Raw genomic sequence first — 22,395 nt, forward strand, 5'->3', positions numbered from 1 at the left:
GGGAGCAGGGAGCCGGCACTGACAGCGTGAGAGCGGCGGACGCTGGTAACGAAGGTAAATATCGGGTAACCAAGGAAAGGGCTTCTTGGTTACCCGATATTTACATTGGTTACCAGCGTCCGCAGAAGCCGGCTCCCTGCTCCCTGCACATTCAGTTGTTGCTCTGTCGCTGTCACACACAGCGATCTGTGCTTCACTACGGGAGAGCAACAACTAAAAAATGGCCCAGGACATTCAGCAACAACCAACGACCTCACAGCAGGGGCCAGGTTGTTGCTGGATGTCACACACAGCGACATCACTAGCAACGTCACAAAAGTCGTTCCTCAGCAGCGATGTTGCTAGCGATGTTGTTTAGTGTGACGTGGCCTTTAGGTATATGTATACCATTAGCCACATAGGTAGTAAATACTTCTATACAACATAATCTCCCAGCTAAAGACGCTGGATAATAATAGCCTACTTATATCCTGATTAGCCTAAGAACAATAGTGCCACAATTGTTAATAGGTGAGACAAACCTTACATAGCTAAGAAATTCTCAGATGCTTGTATACAATCACAGCATGCCTCCTAACTCCAAAGCGTGTTTCATACACGTGACTTTCTCAGGGGAATCCTAAATTTTATATTTATTTTTAATGATTTTTTTGTGTGAATAAAGATATATTTAAAAAAAATAAAACATTTTGGTGGAATTGGTCATTTTTTTTTTCTGGGTGACAGTTCCTATAGGACGTTTTTTGATTATAATAATGTTATACCATGACTACTAATCAGACGAAACACAGAGGATGACAGCAGGTAGGAAGAGGATGGCAGGTCTCTGATCTGGCTACCATGGATTACAGATGTGGCAATTGGCCAAAGGGCCTGTAAAGGCCCCGTCACACACAACGAGTTCGCTAACGAGATCGTTGCTGCGGCACCGTTTCCGTGACGCAGCAGCGATCTCGTTATGTGTGACACTTACCAACGATCAGGCCAATGCTGTGAGATCGCCAGTCGTTGATGGATGGTTGGGACCATTTTCTTCAAGGCGATGTCCTACTGGGCAGGACGCATCGCTGTGTTTGACGCCTACCAACGACCTCCTAACACAGTCCCACCACCTGCCTCAGGTGTCTGTTTCTTACTCTTGTTTTAAAGTTTATGCCGGTGCTGTTTCAGCCACGGGAGATCCTTGCACAAATTGATGTCCGAGTGTTCTTCAGTAAAATGGGGCCAATGGATGTGCATGCACAGATTAACCTCCAATCAGTCTTTTGTAAACCGGCACCATGGTGGCGCATGCGCAGAATGAAGTCTCAGCATATCATTCAGCAGAGATCTAAATCTGCACATGTGCTACCACCAGCACCATTTTACTGAAGACTAGTGATGAACAAACATTGCCATGCTCGGGTGCTTGATACTCATAAGGAGCAGTGGATGCTCGGAAGGTGTTCAACTCATGTACAGCGTAAAATAGAAGTCAATGTTTTCTGGAAGATCTTTCAGAAAAATGCTTGCATTCTCCATTAATTTCCATTATACTCGGTACATGAGTCGAGCCTGATCGAGAATCCAAATGATCCTTTCGAGTACCGAGCACCTGAGCATGGTAGTGCCTGCTCATCACTAGGTACAAGTACCGAGCATCCGAGCATGGTAGTGTTCGCTCATTACTAGTTACGAGTACCGAGCACCTGAGCATGGTAGTGCTCTCTCATCACTAGTTACAAATACCAAGCACCCAAGCATAGTTGTGCTCGCTCATCACTAGTTACGAATACCGAGCACCCGTGCATGGTAGTGTTCGCTCATCACTAGTTACGAGTGTCGAGCACCCGAGCATGGTAGTGCTCGCTCATCACTAGTTATGAATACCAAGCACCCGTGCATGGTAGTGTTCGCTCATCACTAGTTATGAGTACCAAGCACCCGAGCATGGTAGTGCTCACTCATCACTAGTTGAGAGTACTGAGCACTCAAGCATGGTAGTGCTCGCTCATCACTAGTTAAGAATACTGAGCACCCAAGCATGGTAGTGCTCGCTCATCACTAGTTACGATTACCGAGCACCTGAGCATGGTACTGCCCGATCATCACTAGTTACGAGTACCGAGCACCCGAGCATGGTACTGCCCGCTCATCACTACGGAAGACCACTGGGTGATCAATCTGCACAAGCACTGCTAGCGCCAAGAATGGTGCCCGCACAAACTTTAAAACAGGGATGAGATACAGGCACTAGAGGCAGCAGAGGAGCTCGGCAAAGCCGTAGACCCTACCCACAGTCCACCATTTATTGTGTGACTCTTGCAGACCATAGGAATACATTGCACAAGAGCAGCACGTTCATAAAATTCTAAAGCCATTTTCATGTAAGGAAAGTCTTCCATATGGAAAACACATCATGAAAGAAGTTACATAAAGCTGTGGATTATTAAAGTCTGTAAAGTCTATTAAAGTGATGATGAGATGAAGCTAATGCTCTAACTCCATTTCTAAAGGTGAAGGACCTGTGATTACTTGGAGTTGCCATGGTCAGTTTAATGTTTACAAACATTTTGCTCTTTTTATACAGGGTCTTGTTATTAGGGGGCATCTCTGGTCAGGAAAGGGTCTGCTAACCCATTTACCTGCCGCTGAATAATATTTATTGCCGAGGCAACTTAAACGGGTGTCCAGGACAGCGCTGTAAATCCACTGAACCTGAATACCGATCAAGTTACCAGCGTGGACTTACATTTTCCGATACTGGATTCTTAGCAACCTCCTATTTATTCCTATTCTTTAGTACAACCATAACACACAGCATATAAATAACATGTCACAATTAGCAAATACAGATGTCACCTTATACGAATAATATAATGGCACATATTAGAACTATGTCAAAAGTTTTCCAATAGTTAAGAACTCAAAAATAGTTGCTAACACTTTTCCACAATTCAGTTATTGTATCATTACAGCTCAGGTTCTGCAGACATCAGACTTCTGTCTACACTTCCTTATGCCTTTCCTGATTTAACTTTTAAGACATTTTTTCAGTCGATTTTTGACCTCTTTTTCTTCAATGTGACGTACATTTTTATTTTCCAGTTGACACAGGCACGTGATGGCTTGGGTTTTTTTTTTTTCGCGAGCCTAGTTGAATTTTTGAATGATAGCTCCCATTTTATCATTGTGTAAACTCCAGGCAGTATACCAGTTTTACAGTTTACGAACAGGGTAGACTGTAAGCAACAGTGATTTTTATATGCTGCCATCTGGGGAAAATAAATGAATATTATATACACATAACAACATTTATATAAGGTCTTATACTAGACTCCCTTTTCCTGTTTCGCACAGAAGACTTCATGAGTCTCATTATCATCACAGACAGTATTACGATGAAAGGTGACACCTCTATATACAGTGGACTACACAGTATCCACTGTTTACTAAGTGATGGTCACAGCTCACTTCTTCCCCCTCACTGTACAATGACATTTGCTCTGATGAGAGTTACGCTACCAAACTATGTACAACTCATTACAATATTGACTTAAGAAGTAACCACTTATAACAATGAACAGTTTCAACGTTGGACCTGGAAACATTGCTGTTGTCCGTCCCAGCAAAAAAAAAGGATCCTTTTGATAATTTTCAAGAAACTAAAAAGTCAACAGATTCACTACAGGATTCTTCTTACAACTGATACCAATAGTGTCTTGACAGACCCTATAGGCTTACAAGAAGTCCATCATGGTTTCTGTTGTGCCGTACATGTTGCTTTATTATTCCCATCAAATTTGATTGAGGTGACAACTGACCTACCCAGGAGTGAAGAGAGGCTTGCTTCAATGTGATTTTAAGTAACCAGGCAATGTACATTTGCATGGACAATGGATCTATAAAAACTGGTATCAGATATAGTAGCTCTGGCTGCAAACAATAAAATGATCCTACTGCAAACGTTTGGTGAAGACCCTGAGGCTATGTGCCCACGCTGCGGAAAATGCACGGATTTTGCCGCGGATTTCTCGCGGAAAAGCCGCAGATTTTCCAGAAATCTGCAGCACAGCTACTCCCCAGCCATTTCTATGGCATTTGGGAAATGCTGTGCACACGCTGCGGATTTTTCCGCAGCGGAAATCGTGCGGATTTTTGTGCGGAAAAATCTGTAGCATGTCAATTATTGTTGCGGATTTTCATGCAGATTTTGCCTATTCAATTGAATTTAAAAAAATCGCAAAATCCGCAACAAAATCTGCGTCAAATCCGCATCAAATCCGCACCTATGAAAAGGTGCGGATTCCGGGGGAAAGCTGCGGATTTTCATGCAGAAAAATCCGCAGATACAGAGTACCGTGGGCACATAGCCTTATAGACAACATTTTGATCATTCAGCCCACAGCTAACTCTCCAGAACACATTATACACAGAAACGTTTACTATGAGAGGGTCAATTCTCAACTCTTCTGGCATCTTAACTCAGAGAAGAAAAAATGTAAACCTCCAAAATAGGAATACCAAATCCTTCGCCCCCCAACATCATCTACCGAGAAGGCAGGAAGGCTTCCATACCCATTAGACTGTCGGCTGAATCTGCCAATACCAATATTGGTGGGTTTGGCTGGCATCAGTCTAATGTGTATGGGGCCTTTAGGCTGACCATATGCATTAAAAAGTGTTAGAGTTTTTTGAAGGATAGCTCGCTCTCTCAAGTTTTTTAAAAATACACTAGGCTCGACACTCTACTTTATCTTCAGCGATATCTCCTATAATGGGAGAGTCCAGAGGCCTCAATATTCATTAGATGGTTAGAAAGCCCCTCCAAAATCAGATGAGCTTTACTATGGTCAGACTTCATAAATAGGGACCTTCTTCCCTACAGTGTAAGACCCCCGTTTCAGTTACTTAGGTCATAGGTTTACAAGGTGTATTTAAGGTGTACCCATGGACACACCATTAAAAAAAAAAATCTATTCCTGGTAAAGTGACCTTTCTTATTTGAAAACTACTAATCATTGAGATCCTCATTGAAGGAGTTGGATACAAGAAGGTGAAATCATAAAAGTTTCAGAAAATATGTAATTTATTGGGGGTACCTGTCTGATTCCTACGCCAATCTCAATGCTCAATAACAGATAGTTCAATCTCTGACATTTCCTCAGCTATATAGCTATAGCAGTAGAAAGATAGCGTCATTTATGGTACCGGTTAATTTCAGGAATTATGCGGAATTATTTCCATCAGTTATTTTGTACACCAATAAATAAAACAATATTTCCAAATGTAGCAGCGAGTAAGAACATTCATCAAAAAAAAAATTCAGATTGTACCATAAACATCACGTATTGGTGGACTAACATCCAAATAACCATCACGATACATCAAAATATTAATAGTTTTTGTCAGTTCTCAGTTTGTCAAATTTCTAAAAATTGAGACATTTTTGAAATCTGTCCACATTTCGCGACAGCTTGAACAATTTTTTTTTCAACATGCATGAAGGGTTTTTTTTAATCTACTGAATGAAAGACATTTGTAAACATATTAAAAATGTATCAAAATGGTCATCAGGTTCCAGAATTTACAATTAGCGCAGATGTTGTGTAGCGGCACTCGCCGTATGTTGCTAGCACAACATTAGCCATTTTTATTTTTGCAATCTGATGACTGGAATAGACCCATTATTTAGGGCAAAATAATGGATGTTGTAAAAAGAAAAATAAATGGAGCGTATTTAAAGAAATATTAAACAACATCTGCTACCTGTCCATAGTAGGCACCAGACAAGAAGGGCAATCTGACTCCCAAGAGACAAGAGTTCATTAATATAGTATCACACTAATTTACAAATAAATGTGTTCTAATTGCATTAATTAAAATAATATCCTGAATATGTTCTCTAAAAAGAACAGGTATAACAGGTATATTCATAAGAAGCCAGCCAGGTAGGTTCTACAGGAAGGCAGATACCAAGGGATTGTCAGATGTGTCCCTCACAACTTCTTGGAACATGATGATATAATAAACACCTTAGGGCGGTGACATAAAGACATTAGAATTAGAAGTCAGTAATCACACCTATAGAGGCACAGGTACAATTGTGTGAAAGGTTACATGCTGAGGACTCTTACCTAGGAGGATCCAGAGGAGATGTCTGGAAGTAAGGAGAAATCCCAGGTTCATTTCTGGACAGTGTGTCCACAGCTTAGGGGGATATAAAAAAACACATTAAGTGAACCATCTGAACAAGTCTTAGGTCCTCACTCAGTTTAGGAATCAGGCAGCATCCAGGTACAAGAGAACTTACAACTACCCCAAAGGTGCTGAGGGAGGATCTTGAATGGACCAATCACCTCCGGGTGTTTTTGGTCCTTGGTTTAAAAAACCCAAAACAAACAAATGTGCTGAATCTTGGAAGATGCACAAGGAAGCCCGGATCCTGTAAGTGCTTAATCCTCCTTCACTGGAGAAGGCTCCTTGCGATCAGCTCAAGTAGAAGCAATTGCAGGAGATGGATCTAAGGAAAGCAAATGTGCCTGCATCTCATTCATCTTGTGCTTGCTGCTTGGGATTCTTTTATGGTTGCCTACAACATTTTCATGGGCTGAAGTTCAGGGTCTGTCCTTGGTGAGTTGGAAAATCCTCCTCCTCCTTCTCCTCTGCAGGTTGTGATCTCCCCTTTATTAATGAGGTGGATGTGAGACCCCTCTCAGCGGAAGGCTTGTGTGTAGGTGGGCAGCATTCTCCTTCTGTGTAGGTTGCAGGGGGTTTCCTTTCGCTTTCTGTAGGTGTGTGGCTGGAGGCTCCAATGCCTTTGTATGTCTGGCCCCTGCCTCCCCCACTATACAGATCAGGAGGACCCTGCCTCCTCCTATAGTAAGTGGAGGCTCTCTGGCTTCTCTACTTGTGTTCTGTTGCCTCTAAGTTTAGATCCAGATCTGACATAAGTAGGATCTGTAGGAAGAGCCTGCAGCCGAGATCTGGAGCTACACTGCCAGGAATCCTTCTGTCTGCTGCTGGTGTAGTGCTGATGGCAGGAGGCAGGGGCTGGGATGGCTGCTGCTGCTGTCAGACAATTCTTCAACTTTTCTGAGCTCTTCTGTATTGCAATCTCTTTTCTGAGCTCTTCTGTATTGCAATCTCTTTTCTGGGTTCTTCTGTATTGCAGTCTCTTCTGAGCTCTTCTGTATTGCAATCTCTTTTCTGAGCTCTTCTGTATTGCAATCTCTTTTCTGAGTTCTTCAGTATTGCAGTCTCTGTTTTCTGAGGTGTTTTTTATTTCTGGTTTAAGCTCCTGTTTTCTGAGTTTTTCTGGATTGCAATTTTGTTTAAGTTCTTCTGTATTGCAGTCTCTGTTTTCTGAGTTCTTCTATATTACAGTCTCTGTTTCTGAGTTCTGTATTAATCTCTATGAGTTCTAATGTATTGCAGTCTCTTTTCTCTTCTCAGTTTCTGTATTCAAGACTTGGTTTTCTGAGTTCTTCTGTATTTCAATCTCTGTTTTCTAAGTTATTCTGTATTGCAGTCTCTTTTCTGGGTTCTTCTGGATTGCAGTCTATTTTCTGAACTCTTCTATATTGCAGTCTCTGTTTTCTGAGGTCTTCTGGATTGCAGTCTCTGTTTCTGAGCTCTTCTATATTGCAGTCTCTTTTCTGAGTTCTGTATTACAGTTTCTGTTTCTGAGTTCTATATTGCAGTCTCTGTTTTCTGTGGTCTTCTGGATTGCAGTCTCTGTTTTCTGAGTTCTTCTATATTGCAGTCTATTTTCTGGGTTCTTCTATATTGCAGTCTCTTTTCAAAGTTATTCTGGATTGCAGTCTCTTTTCTGAGTTCTTCTATATTGCAGTCTCTTTTCTGAGTTCTTCTATATTGCAGTCTCTCTTTTGAGTTCTATATTGCAGTCTCTTTTCTGAGTTCTTCTATATTGCAGTCTCTTTTCTGAGTTCTTGTGTATTGCAGTCTCTTTTCTGAGTTCTTCTATATTGCAGTCTCTTTTCTGAGTTCTTCTATACTGCAGTCTCTTTTTTGAGTTCTATATTGCAGTCTATTTTCTGGGTTCTTCTATATTGCAGTCTCTTTGCTGAGTTCTTCTGGATTGCAGTCTATTCTGAGTTCTCTGTTGCAGTCTCTTCTGAGCTCTTCTGTATTGCAGTCTCTGTTTTCTGAGTTCTTCTATATTGCAGTCTCTTTTCTGGGTTCTTCTATATTGCAGTCTCTTTTCTGAGTTCTTCTATACTGCAGTCTCTTTTTTGAGTTCTATATTGCAGTCTATTTTCTGGGTTCTTCTATATTGCAGTCTCTTTGCTGAGTTCTTCTGGATTGCAGTCTATTCTGAGTTCTCTATTGCAGTCTCTTCTGAGCTCTTCTGTATTGCAGTCTCTGTTTTCTGAGTTCTTCTATATTGCAGTCTCTTTTCTGGGTTCTTCTATATTGCAGTCTTTTTTCTGAGCTCTTCTGTATAGCAGTCTCTGATGCTTCCTCCCACATTGACAGTGCAGGGCAGTAGATTACTATACAGAAACTGCAGTACCTGTCATTTCCAGTTGTCCTTGCAATCTGATCATGCCACATTCATTACATTCTCTCTGCACTTCCATTTATTACAGCAGCTACCTATTACCTACCTTGCTGAGACAAGCATTTTCTGCCTATAGCACAGGGATAGTGAGCATTTTCAGTATCGGGCATAAATATTATTTCTTTTTAGAGCACCATTAATTTCCTGGTGCGGTATAACTCAATAAGTGCACACATGCAATCATAGTTTTACGTTATATTCACACTAAATACAGAAACACGTGCGACTGAAAGTCCTTCCCTTTTATCTGAATGTGATTCTTCTGGCAGGAAGCTCTGCGATTTCCACAATCTTCATCCCTATGAATGGAACTGTAGCAAAACTTTCTGCAGCAAGTATTATAGATCCAAGATCTTCCTATAATTTTTCTTATTCATGGATTTAAAAAAATGATGCACAATAAAAAAAAATTAAAAAATGATGTGATGTTCCCTTGTCGGTGCCCGTACAGTGGACACAGGTTGAAGCTTAAAGGGAACCTGTCATCAGGAATTTGGCTTTCAACCTAAACGTTTCCCCCTCTGCAGCTCGTGGGCTGCATTCTAGGAAGGTTTTTGTACTTTTTGTGCCCCTTTTTAAACCAAAATAAACACTTTATAAACTTGTACCTTTCTGTTTGAAAATCTTGTTAATTTTCCATGGGGGCGGGCCGTGTGGCGTCCGTTGCTGTAGCTTACGCCGTCCCCCATGTTCCAAATCATGCCTCATAACGCCGCCCACTGCGCCGAGGTCCCGTGCACGCCGGGACACCTGGTGACGTGGTCGCAGGCACGAGAGTATGGGCGGCGCTGTGATTGCATCGCAAGTGCCCGCCCATACTCTCGTGCCCGCCCTTTCCCACACTGCCTCCAGCGTTCTGTGCCGGCCAGACGTCACCTCCTTCCCATCGTACCCTGCAGCAGGAAATAGATGGGAGGAGCACAGCACAGGAGAAGCAGAGGATCTGAGCGACGTACAGAGGGGAGAGCGCGCACACGAGAGTATGGGCGCGCACTTGCGATGCAATCACAGCGCCGCCCATACTCTCGTGCGTGCGATCACGTCACTAGGTGTCCCGGCGTGCACGGGACCTCGGCGCAGTGGGCGGCGTTATGAGGCATGATTTGGAGCATGGGGGACGGCGTAAGCTACAGCAACGGACGCCACACGGCCCGCCCCCATGGAAAATTAACAAGATTTTCAAACAGAAAGGTACAAGTTTATAAAGTGTTTATTTTGGTTTAAAAAGGGGCACAAAAAGTACAAAAACCTTCCTAGAATGCAGCCCACGAGCTGCAGAGGGGGAAACGTTTAGGTTGAAAGCCAAATTCCTGATGACAGGTTCCCTTTAAGGTGTTATCCAATGCTGCTCAGTCCTGCTTTGGAGGTGTGCGGTGGTGAATTTATGACCCCTCACATCTGCGGAGATGCGTGCACAATTAGCAGGGATCATGCACGTGTCCTGTAGATTATAATGGCCAGATATTCTATACTGTAAGGATTCTTACCATTTTGATGCAGTATTTTGATCCTTAAGGAGTTTTCCAAAAAAAGTAAATTTATACCATAGGCACATGATAAGGAATACAAGGCTGATCAATAGCGGTCTAAAACAGAGGTCCCGCTGCTCTAGTCATTGTCTATAGTACTCAGCAATTTCTTGTATTTCTTGCAGCCCAAAAGACACCAACTCCTATAGATGAGCGATCTGTGTATGTTCAGATTCAGCTGGACATTAGTTAAAAGTTTGTTTTTGTACCCAGACTTGACCTGAACGTGTTCCCAAACCCCGAATCCCATATAACTCAATGGGGACCCAAATCAATGAGTATAGTGGAAGCCAACAATTGGGCAGCTTTGCTCTACACCAACATATAGCCAGCTATAAACTAAGCAATTCTGGGGGAGGGAGGATTTTTTGTTTGTTTTTTTTACACACACTACATCCGAAAATGTTTTTACCCTCAGTGAGAAGTACTCAAGCACTTGCAAGCAGTTCTCACTGGGCAGAGCACCGAGCGTACCCTAGTATAGTGATGCTGGATCGAGTGTTTGTATATGATCAGCACCCAAACACTGATATTTTTTTTTTTTTTTAAATGTCCGTGTTCTGGTTCGAGCCCCAGACACCCAGTGTTTGGTACAAACCCCAAACTTTACAGTTCGGGTTCGCTAATCCCTACCAAATGTCTCAAAACCACACAACTCAATGAATCCAAAAGTTATGTCTGATAAATGTTCTGATAATATTTGGTTTTGCACCTGTCATAAATAACTTACTTAGGCTGCTTTCACACTACGTCTTTTTAACATGCGTCCTGAACGGTTTTTTGCTGCAAAAGCGGATCCTGCTTTTACAGCAAAAAATGCATGCAAACGCATGTGTTACTTTGCAGGATCCTGTCACTGGATGTTTAGGGGCGGGCATTGGAGTCATGTGATCGGGAGTGATGGGAACTAAACGTGCCAGACTGGGAGCCGGCATCTGACAGCTGCGAGGCTCGTAACCAAGGTAAACATCGGGTATACTTGCTTGGATACCCGATATTTACTTTGGTTACAAGCGTCTGCAGCTGCTAGGAGCCGGGCTCCCTGCACACGTTACCAACGTAAACATCGGGTAACTAAGATAAGTGGTTACCCGATATTTACCTTGGTTACGAGTGTCCGCAGCTCTCAGGTGGGGGAGAGGGAGGGGGAGAGACAGAGAGAAAGGGAAGAGAGAGACAGAGAGGTAGGAGAGAGATAGACTGATCACGGAGGCTGGCTTCTGGGCATGCTCAGTAGAGCAAGCAGGATCCTGTCTATCAGAATGCCAGCGTTCACATGCGTTTGCGTGCTGTTTAGTCAGGATCCAGCAATTTGCAGCATTTGGACGCAGCTCAAAAACGCTACAAGTAGCGTTTTTGAAAGATGTTAAAAAACTGCAAGTCGCTGGATCCTCACGATAACGCACGCAAACGCAGGTGAACGCATGTTAACGCGAGTCCATTGCAAATGCATTGAAATGAAAACGCATTTGCACTGGATCCGTTTCTGCGTTAAAAAAACGTTCAGGACGCATGTTAAAAAGACGTAGTGTGAAAGCAGCCTTAGATGTAGATTATTGGTATCAGCATTGATTTGCCAAATTATCTGTCGTGTAGCTGCCATACCATTTAATGCCGCAGTCCCCAGAATCTGGCATTTCTATTTTTTGCTGCCAATCCGCTTGAGATATGTCCCCTTCTTCCATCTATGTAAATCTAGTCTCAATACCCAAGGAGACCATCAATAGTAAATTAGGACACGGCACTTCTGTAGGATTGGGTGCGCTTACTCTTGGAGTGCCTAGTCTCATTATCTCGTTACCCAAGGAGGCATGATCCTGATGATGACTCTGATATAAATAAGTTGAGGATCGCGCTCCCGTGACCAACAGGTCCAGATTTACACACAAAAATGGTGGGCTATATCAGCAATAAAGACACAAAACAAAAAAGATTCAGGAGAACAGCAGCATGTAGAATAGATGAAGCAACAACATATTAATGGCACGTGACGGCTCCTCTTGAAATATTGATGCGTCCATGCGTTTATGGAGCCACAATTGCTTAAAATTTTGAGTCCCTCTTTAGAAATATTGCAAATTGGGTCAGCGTAAATGATTGTGTCTATCATGAATCTTGTTCCCACGATGTGTCTGCTATTTCATCCTTCTTCTCTGCACAATTCCGAAGCCTTAACATGGACAAAAGTGAATTCATTGTCTTTCCTCCTCCTCTCTCAATCCCTCCAGCAAGTTTATCCATCAAAGTCATTGGCTGCTCACTCTTCCCAGTCTCACAAGCTCATTACCTCAGAGTAACCCTCGACTCTGCTCTATCCTTCAAGCCACACACCCAAGTCATCTTCACTTCCTGCCGACTACAACTCAAAAATATTTCCTGGATTCGTGCATTCCTTAACCAAGAATCAGCAAAAACATTAGTGCATGCCCTCATCATCTCCCGCCTCGACTATTGCAACCTCCTGCTCTGTGGCCTCCCAACACTCTTGCACCCCTCCAATCTATTCTAAACTCTGCGGCCCGATTAATCCACCTCTCCCCTTGCTATTCCCCAGCCTCGCCACTCTGCCAATCCCTTTACTAGCTTCCCATTGCCCAAAGACTCCAATTCAAAACACTAACTATTACAGAAAAAGCCATCCACAACCTGTCTCCTCCCTACATCTATGACCTAGTCTCCCGGTACTTATCTGCATGCAATCTCAGATCCTCACAAGATCTCCTTCTCTATTCCCCTCATATCTCCTCTTTCCACAATCCCATACAAGATTTCTTTTGCGCCTCCCCATATTCTGGAATTCTCTACCCCAGCATATTAGACTCTCACCTACCGTGGAAAGCTTCAAAAAGGAACCTGAAGACCCATCTCTTCCAACAAACCTACAGTAATCCTCAGACCAGTACACCACTGCGCAATCGGCTCTGTCCTCACCTACTGTACCCTCACTCATTCCCTGTAGACTGTGAGCCCTCAAGGTCCTCTCTCCTCCTGTACCAGGTTGATAGGCTATGTCACCAGCCCCCTACATAGCGGAGCTGAGGCTTACAAAATGGGAGTAGTCCACAATTTTTTAATAGTTGATGTAATAAAAAAAGAACAATTACAGCTAAGACAAAGACAATCTATTTAGGTAACTCGGCACCTGTATTACAGGAAGGAAAATGGTTTACAAGAGGTCCACTTTTTGTCAATAACTTGCCCTGGTTGTCTTCACATCCCTCTCATTTCTTTCCCTATGAAGTAATGAATGTTATTTCAGGGCATGGTATAGGTCTTCTGCATTGTCCACTCCAATACCAATGGGGCGTTCATGAAGAAGAACGCGACCATGAAACAAGTCGGTGTGGTGCAGTGACAATGTGCAGCTCACTCCTCCCGGAGAATAAACAGACGACTTATTCACACAATGGACAGTCTTCTAATCTATTAGTGGTCGCTTTATCTTCAATGTATGTTTTAAGTTGTCAAATAAAGGTCTTTACAGTTGATATATACATTTATTTTTCTTAACTTAAAAGATATTTTTAGCGCTAACCTCTTACTGAACTGTTGAGATAAAAGAAATGTTAAAATATTTGGTCTTTTCTGTCACTAATGTTCTTGATAGATCGTAAGAATACATACTTAGAAGAGCCTATTATCCTACACACAGCCGTACGAATGACCCAGGCGCCATGGAGGGGCCATTCATGTGGGGTGTTGATCGTACGAACGTTCTTTCCTATTCATAGTCCAATGTGAACACGCTTTGATCGCATGGCTTTTCTTGGCCAGAAAATATCCATCTGTATAAACGGGATTTGCTGTCTACAATGTAAAGTGTTTTCAGATGAGTGAAAATTCATAGGAAGCACAATAGTTACAAGTGATTTAAAGAGGTAAAGATCCTATCCCAATATGTAGTAGGTATAATAATAATAATAATAATAATAATAATATTAGCAAATAACTATATTACATTTCTAATTGGAGGTATTTTGACTCACTATGTCACTTCCCTCATGTTCAGGGCATTACAGGACCTTAGGTATCCATGTTTATGACCACGCATATAGTCACAGGTAGTTAGTTGCTCGTTGTCATAACCATGGATACCTAAGTTAATGCAATGCCCTGCACATGAGGTAAGACATGGCTATATCAGGAGAACTATACTACATTTCTAATTGGAGGTATTTGCTAATATTATTATTATTATTACACCTACTACATATTGGGAGAGGATCTTAGAGATGGAAATATCCCTTTAAGTCAATGAATACTAGTTAACTTCATATATCAAATTGGCATTCATTCTGGCACTGTCTGGCCATTATGTGACTTGTGTCCCGCATATTTCACCAGTTTTCTCTGAGCTGGAGCATGGAGACTTGCACCTATCATGTCCTCTATACACAGTACAGAGAGAGACCCGTCCTTTTTCTGTAGAATATGAGACAGAACTAGCAACAGCGTTAAAGATCATTCACAGCAGATGTGAGCTGGTGGATGTGAAGGTAACATAAGACTAAGCTAAAATAGTTACATTACTTTTGTTACCCCATCTGAGAGCACCAGGATTATAAAGGGCAGAAGCCCTGGTTCCATTTATGTTTCACTTACTGGGCTGTTTGATAAAATCCTTGTTTTATCTGCTACAGATCTAGCAGTTCTCCGATTGCTGAGCGCTGTATAACCTCACCATTGACTAGCAGCTTTCTGCCTATGCACAGTGTATATAGAAATCTGCCAATCAGTGGTGGAGGTGGGGTTATACAGAGCTCATGAATATGGAGGACTACATGGTACCAGGTTTACTAGTCCTCATGATAATCTCCTTCTGATAAAGCAATGATTTTAATCAAAACTATAGCAAGCAGCCCAGTAAGTGACATCACTGGGTCTTTGTTTCTATTGCTGCTCTCAAGTGACAAAAACCTGCTGACAGATTCCCTGGAAAGCTGCTGTCTGTGTCATCTTCCATCACTTGCTGAGGCGTGCGCTCCTCAATCGTCTTCCCCTTCCATACAGTATAATAGGAGGTGAAACAGGACACAGCGCTATTCTGGCACTCAGGCTTGCATTGACTTAGATGGATTTGAGCTGTTCTTTTTAGGGTGGATGGTGAGGTCAGAAGGCAGCGAGGAGGGAAAGAAGTGGCTGATAAGAGGATAAAAAAAAAGAATTTTCATTAAAAGATAATACACTATTTCTTATATTTGACTGTACTATTGATTTATGCAAAGTTTGAAGAAATAACAGTGACCATTTAACATAAGCCAAATATATGACATAATAGGCAAAATCCTTTGCCAAAAAGTAACAGCAGGAGCTTGAAAAACTAGATAGTAGCAATGTCTGGATATTTCATGTAAAATAACCACAAAATAAGTAATACCATCAGTGACATCTACAGGCTAAAAGTCAGTACTGCATGATATTACTGTGAGAAAGTACATTTAAAGAGTAAAGGGTGCTTTACACGCTGCGACATCGCTAACGATATATCGTCAGGGTCACGTCGTTAGTGACGCACATCCGGCGCCGGTAGCGTCATCACAGCATGTGACACCAAGGAGCGACTATCAACGATCGCAAAAACATGAAAAATCGTTGATCGTTGACACGTCGCTCCTTTTCATAATATCGTTGGTGGTGCATGCCGCAGGTTGTTCGTCGTTCCTGCGGCACCACACATCGCTATGTGTGACACTGCAGGAATGACGAACATCTCCTTACCTGCATCCACCGGCAATGAGGAAGGAAGGAGGTGGGCGGCATGTTCCGGCCCCTCAGCTCCGCCCCTCCGCTTCTATTGGCCGGCCGCTTAGTGACGCCGCAGTGATATCGCTATGACGCCGAACGCACCTCCCCCTTGAAAGAGGGATTGTTCGGCGGTCACAGCGACGTCGCTGAAAAGGTATGTGCGTGTGACGCTGCTGTAGCGATAATGTTCGCTACGGCAGCGATCACCAAATGTCGCACGGACGACGGGGGCGGGTGCTATCGCGCTCGACATTGCTAGCTATCGCTGGCGATGTCACAGTGTGTAAAGCACCCTTAAGGCTTCAAAACAGCCGGAAAGCAATTTCTTCATTTTCTCTAAGTTTTTTTTCCCTGAAAATGGTTTGCGGATCAACCTCCAGGGAACACTGATGCCTCTGTTTAGGTGAAATCCGCATTATTAGCCGCTGTGGTTTGTATATTGATTGTTTATTGTTGCTCGGCTTACAGACACAAACAATTAATTTTAAACAATTTGAAAACTGCTGTGGTTTGCACGTCCGCTCAGATTCCACAAACACAATGGCCGCCCTGTTTGTCAGTGCCTTTGTTGTTCTGCAATGATTTAATGGATATGTCCTACCTAACGAAATCTACATAAAGCAATCAACATAAAAAATTGCAACTTTGTATATAGATTGCGTTAGATCATAATAATCCTGAGTTACTGAATGTTTTACTTCTTAAAGCTGCACTGACAATTTTCCTGGTTGTTATAGAAAACAAGATGGAAAAATTGTATCCAGCTTCCAATGAATATAAAACTTGAAAAATGTATTCACCATGCTTATTGCTGTCTGTGTATGTCCATACGTCATGATTCACTTATGGCTCTGCTCTATGCAGAGGCATTGTGTCCTAGGTGTTTTTTGTATTCTCCGGGTTCATGCTCGATGGGAGGGGCCTATTCGCCTCATTCCAGGTGATCGCGCTGCCTTATCTTGGAGCTGTTTCACCCGGAACGCCGCAAGTAATAGTTCCTGCTCTGCAGTGTACGCTTCTGGTATTCATGAGTTGTTCTGATCTTGTCTCGTAACCTTGCATCCCATTCGCAACCTCTGTCCCCCCCATAGTGTCTGTACTCCCTGTCCCTCGACCTGTTTTGTGACCCCAGCTCCACTCTCTCCTCTGTATCTTTAGGTTCTCTCAGTTTCCGACCCTGGCTTGTTCTCTGACCACGGCTCTGCTCCCCTTCTGTACCTGATGCTACTTCCTGGCTTATCGAGCACCGGCTTGCACATTACCTCGGCTTCTCTTGCTCCTCAGGGCTAGTGTGACCTCCCGGCTTCTGACACTCTGCTTGATCGACTATTCTGCAGATCATCCCCGCCTTGGTACTAGCGTCCATAGCAGACTAGCGTCTTACTACACCTAGGAACTCTATACCATTCCAGTGTACCTGCGCCCCCTGGTGGTGAGCGTTACAGATTGTAGTATTATTATCAGGTGCTATACAGGGTAGGCCATTTATATGAATACACCTAAATAAAATGGGAATGGTTGGTGATATGAACTTCCTGTTTGTGGCTCATTAGTATATGGAAAGGGGGGAAACTTATCAAGATGGATGGTGACCATGGTGGCCATTTTGAAGTCAGCCATTTTAGATCCAAATTTTATTTTTTCCAGTGGGAAGAGAGTCACATTAAACATCGGGAGACCTTGGTGGCCATTCAACTTGCCCACGCTGACCAATCCAGTTTCCATGACACTGTCCATGTAGGAATGCTCGGATCACAGGTCCAAGCATTTCTACATGAACAGTGTCATGGAAAGTGGATTGGTCATCGTGGGCCAGTTGAATGGCCACCAACATGTTCCGATCTGACCCCCTTAGACATTTTTTGTCTTTGGGGGTCATCTGAAGGCAACTGTCTATGCTGTGAAGATACAAGATGTGCAGCATCTGAAACAACGGCTACTGGAAGCCTGTGCTAGCATTTCTTCTGCAGTGTTGCTATCAGTGTGTCAAGAGTGGGAGAAGAGGGTTGCATTGACAATCCAACACAATGGGCAGCACTTTGAACACATTTTATAAGTAGTCATAAAATTGTAAATAACTAATGAATGAATAAAGTTATGTTAAAACCAGGCACACCATTGTTTCTCTTGTGAAATTCTCAATAAGCTTGATGTGTTACATGACCCTCTTCCCATTGGAAAAAATAAAGTTGAATCCAAAATAGCAAACTTCAAAATGGCCACCATGGTCACCACCCATCTTGAAAAGTTTCCCCCTCCCATATACTAATGAGCCACAAACAGGAAGTTGATATCACCAACCATTCCCATTTTATTTAGTTGTATGCATATAAATGGCCCACCCTGTATAGTTCATTAAACACCTGTTTAAAGGAAGTAACGTTTTCCATTCTGTCAGTTTAATTCATTTGCACCTTGGGTTCAAAACGCATCTGGAAGGTTTTAATGGAATTTTTCCATGGAACTTTCCTTCCTTATGATCCTCCAACATGTATGCATTATTTGTTCCTGTGCACAAGTAATTAAAAAAAATATTTTTAATACATTTTTCAAGTTTTTATTCATTGGAAGCTGAATTTAATTTTTCTGTTTGTTTGCCACAAGCCTTCATCACCGAGCAGTAGTGCGATCTCGTGCCTCCATACCACCTTGACCTTGCGGATCATGTTTTCCTCTTTTTCAGTATAGAAAACAAACTACATACAGTAGATATAAAAAGTCTACATGACCCTGTTAAAATGACAGGTTTTTGTGATGAAAAAAAAATAAATTACCAAAATCAGCATAATTTTAGAACTTTTTCCACCTTTAATATCACCTACGGGGGGCTGCTGATAAGTCTTTGGCTTTACCCAGAAAGAATCGAGATAGTATGATGAAACTTCACATTTATTCCATATACTCTCCACTGATGTCAACACACTTCTTACTTCGGTATTCCAAGTTCTGTAAGCCTAGCAAAAAGAAGGATTTCGGTTGTGCCTCAAACCAGGCATCCGTAGCAGCCATGGCATCAGAAATGGTGTGAAATTTGGTACCCTTGAGTTGTTTCTTCAGGTTTGAAAACAAATGATAGTCGGAGGGAGCTAGATCTGGTGAATAAGGTGGGTGGTAAACCAGCTGGAAGCACAGCTCTGCCAGTTTTGCCGTGGTCGCTTGTGCAGTGTGAGCAGAGGTGCTGTCTTGCAGGAACAAGATTCCTTTGCACAGCTTGCCGCACCTTTTGGCCTTCAGAGCTGCCTTCAATTGGTCCAAAAGTTCAATGTAATACCTTGCATTGATGGTGAAACCCTTTTGAAGGTAGTCCACTAGCAGCATACCCTCCTTATCCCAGAACACAGACGCCATCATCTTAGTGGCTGATTTTTGCACCCTGAACTTCTTTGGAAGAGGAGAACCACTGTTCCTCCACTCTTGACTGCTCCTTCTTTTCAGGGTCATACAACTAATTCCAGGTCTCATCCCTAGTGACTAGTCAATCCAGGAAGTTCGTATCAGTCCGGTAAGGCTGACAAATGTACCAGGAAGTTTTCACTCGCATGCTTCTCTGATCTGTTGTCAAACATTTGGGGACCCACTGTGCTGATAGCTTCCTCATGTCCAAATGTTCATGGATAATGACACAAAGATTCATGGGAAATCCCCATGATGTCTGCTATTGGTTTAGCTGAAATTCATTGATTCTCCAGTATGAGGTTGTGCACAGCATCGACGATCTCTGGAACAGCAACCACTCTCTGTCGTCCAGGACGTTCCTTATCATTGGTGCTGAAGTGGCCCGTTTTAAACTGGCAATCCAGTTTTTAACTGTGGAATATGAAGGGCATTAATCCCCCAATGTCTGCGACATATCACCAAGAATATGCTTTGCGGACTTTCCTTGCAGAAACAAGATTTTAATCACTCCTCTGCTCTCAGTTGCTGTGAATATCACATTAGACTTCGCCATTTTGTTTTCCCGCGTGCGTAGAACACTGTTGTCATAAGCAACAAACACAAAATTTTGAAAACATATATTAGACACATAAAGCTTTCATGTAATGTAACATTCATTACCATAAAAACTAAAAAAAAAAAATCACAAGGCCAAAGACTTATCAGCGGCCCCTCATATAATCTCTACAATTCAACTAAAAAAACACAAAATCTTTTTGGGGAAAATAGAAAAATTAACAAAAATAAATGTGGTTGTATAAATATGCACATCCTCAAACTAATATTTAGGACAGCATTCAGTCTTTTTGGGTAGGAGGCATGGCACATCTAGCATTGTCAATCTTTGCTCACTTTTCCTTGCATTAGCTCCAACTCTGTCAGATTGAGAGGTCATTCACACAATATCAATTGGATTCAGCACTGGGCTGTGGCTGGGTCTTTCCAGAACGCTGATCTTCTTTTGGCATCGCCATTCTTTCCTTGATTTAGAGGTATGTTTAGGGCCGTTTTCGTTATGAAATGTGAAATTCATCTTTATCCTTTAGCAAAGCGCTGAAGGTTTTGTTGCAAAAATTGATTGAAATTTGGAACTGCTCATAATTGCCTCCACCTTAACTAAAGCCCCAGGTTCTAGCTGCTGAAAAAGAGGCCCAAAGCATAATGCTGCCTCCACCATGCTTCACTGTGGGTATGCTATTCTTTCAGCTTTGCGCCAAATATGCATTTTGGAATTATCAACAAAAAGGTCAACCTTGGTCTTATCATACCATGATTTGGTACAATATAGCTGGGCTTGAACATTTTTCTTTGTAAGAAATGTCTTCTTTCTTGCCACTCTACTCTAAAGGCAAGACATATGAAGCATATGGGACATGGTTATCATATACAGTAAACAACCAGTACATGCCAGAAAATCCTAAAGCTTCTTTAATGTTGCTATAGGTCTCTTGGCAGCATCATGAACACATTTACTTCTTGTCTTTTCATCAGTTTTTGAGGAATTTTCTTCACAATGTTCAATGGTAGATCTACTGCTTTGGAAAAATTAATGTCTCCAGAGTGATAACTTTTAACAATGAGATCCCTTTTCTCGGCTGTAAGCTATTTACAGCTCATGAATTTTGCTGTAAAATACAACTAATAAACGGTCATGATATTCCTACTAGAACAGCTACACAACAAAAAATGTTAGGGATATTTGGCTTTCGGGTGAAATTTATGGAAAACATAAAACGTTTATGCTACAGTGCTATTTTATCAAAGTAGGGCATTTAAGTAGCAGCATGCAATGGTGATTTCCTCATCTCAAACAATTACTGAAACAAAAGCCAACACCAGTGGTGGGTATACCCACTCCCGAAAAAAATGTCAAATGTCTCAATAACTTGTCATGAGGCCTTGAGCATCAATTACAGGTTGACAATGACATCTCCTGCTGCTCACAAGTGGAGTTATTGTCTGCTGAGGCATGGCTCCCACTCTTCTTGGGTCATTGGGGTTCTCGTGTACAGAGTTTCGAGCCTCTAAAAGGTGACTCAGCTGATCCCATAGGTTTTCTATGGGATTCAAGTCTAGACAAAGTGCAGGCTGCTCCATTTGCAATACTCCAATCTTCAGCAGCCGTTCCGTAATGATGCTAAAAGCTACAAGTTCTTATCTACAATTCAAGACCTTTACCTCTCTCAGTTGGTAGATGAAGCGACCAGGAGAGATAATTTGCAGAATCTGGTCCTATCAAATAACCAGATACAGGTACAATTTTACATTTACAGGTCTGGGAGCACTTGAGCAGCAGTGACCATAATATGGAAAAAGTTTAAATGTAATAATCAATAGATCATATCAAAGGGGAAATGCTAAAACCTGGAACTTTAGCAAAGCGGATTTCAACAAATTAAGTGAAGCGCTTAATCATGTAATCTCGGACCATGGATACCGAACATAAATGGGACATGTTTAAGGATATACTACTAAAATCTTGTGGAAATAGTATACCCTCTGGTAATAAAATGCCCAGGAATAAAAAGAAACCACTATGGATAAATACTAGTACAAAGTATAATAAGACCAAAATAAAGAGCATTTAAAATCTTGAAGGCGAAGAATACAGAAATGGCATGTCAGGAGTATAAAGATCTCAATAGGAAATGCCAAAGAAATCAAACTAGCAAAGTTAGCTACTGAAACACAAATCACCAATGACATTAAAATAAATCCCCAATTTTTTTATATATACATCAGTGCCAAAAAGCAAAAAATGGATAGTATTGGTCCTTTAAAAAATAAGATAATTATACGACAAAGAAAAGCCTGAGATATTAAACAGGCACTTTTCATCTGTGTTGACTAATGAACTGACTGTTCCAGTGATTAGTCAACAAGGCAAAATTCACAGTTCACCAACTGATATAACTAATTTAACACAAGAAGTATGCCTGCATTTGAGCATATTAAACATTGACAAATCCCCGGGGACCAGATGGCATTCATCAATGGATATTGAGGGATTTCAGTTCAGTAATTAACAGACCACTGTATCTTCTCTACTTAGACTCTCTTCTAACAGAGTTGGTGTCACAGGATTGAAGGATGGCTGACATGGTACTGATATTTAAGAAAGGT

At 42.0% G+C, this 22,395-nt stretch overlaps 1 protein-coding gene across 2 annotated transcripts in view; it reads right to left on the minus strand.

Annotated features, from left to right (window-relative positions):
• The window catches only part of LOC142259435 (receptor activity-modifying protein 1-like), a 189,829-nt gene extending 180,519 nt beyond the window's left edge, over positions 1–9,310 (minus strand). The window contains exons 1-2 of one of the 2 annotated variants that reach the window (XM_075331846.1): positions 9,172–9,310; positions 6,117–6,189 (exon numbers count right to left, since the gene is read on the minus strand). In XM_075331846.1, the coding sequence (XP_075187961.1) occupies positions 6,117–6,189; positions 9,172–9,264 (166 nt within the window). In that variant the 5' untranslated portion in view covers positions 9,265–9,310. Of the gene's footprint in view, positions 1–6,116; positions 6,190–6,292; positions 9,099–9,171 lie in introns of those variants that run through there. The other variant, XM_075331847.1, reaches the window with a different exon arrangement.
• Positions 9,311–22,395: the final 13,085 nt, after the last annotated feature.

Source organism: Anomaloglossus baeobatrachus (genome assembly GCF_048569485.1).
Source record: "Anomaloglossus baeobatrachus isolate aAnoBae1 chromosome 7 unlocalized genomic scaffold, aAnoBae1.hap1 SUPER_7_unloc_4, whole genome shotgun sequence".
NCBI lineage: Eukaryota > Metazoa > Chordata > Amphibia > Anura > Aromobatidae > Anomaloglossus > Anomaloglossus baeobatrachus.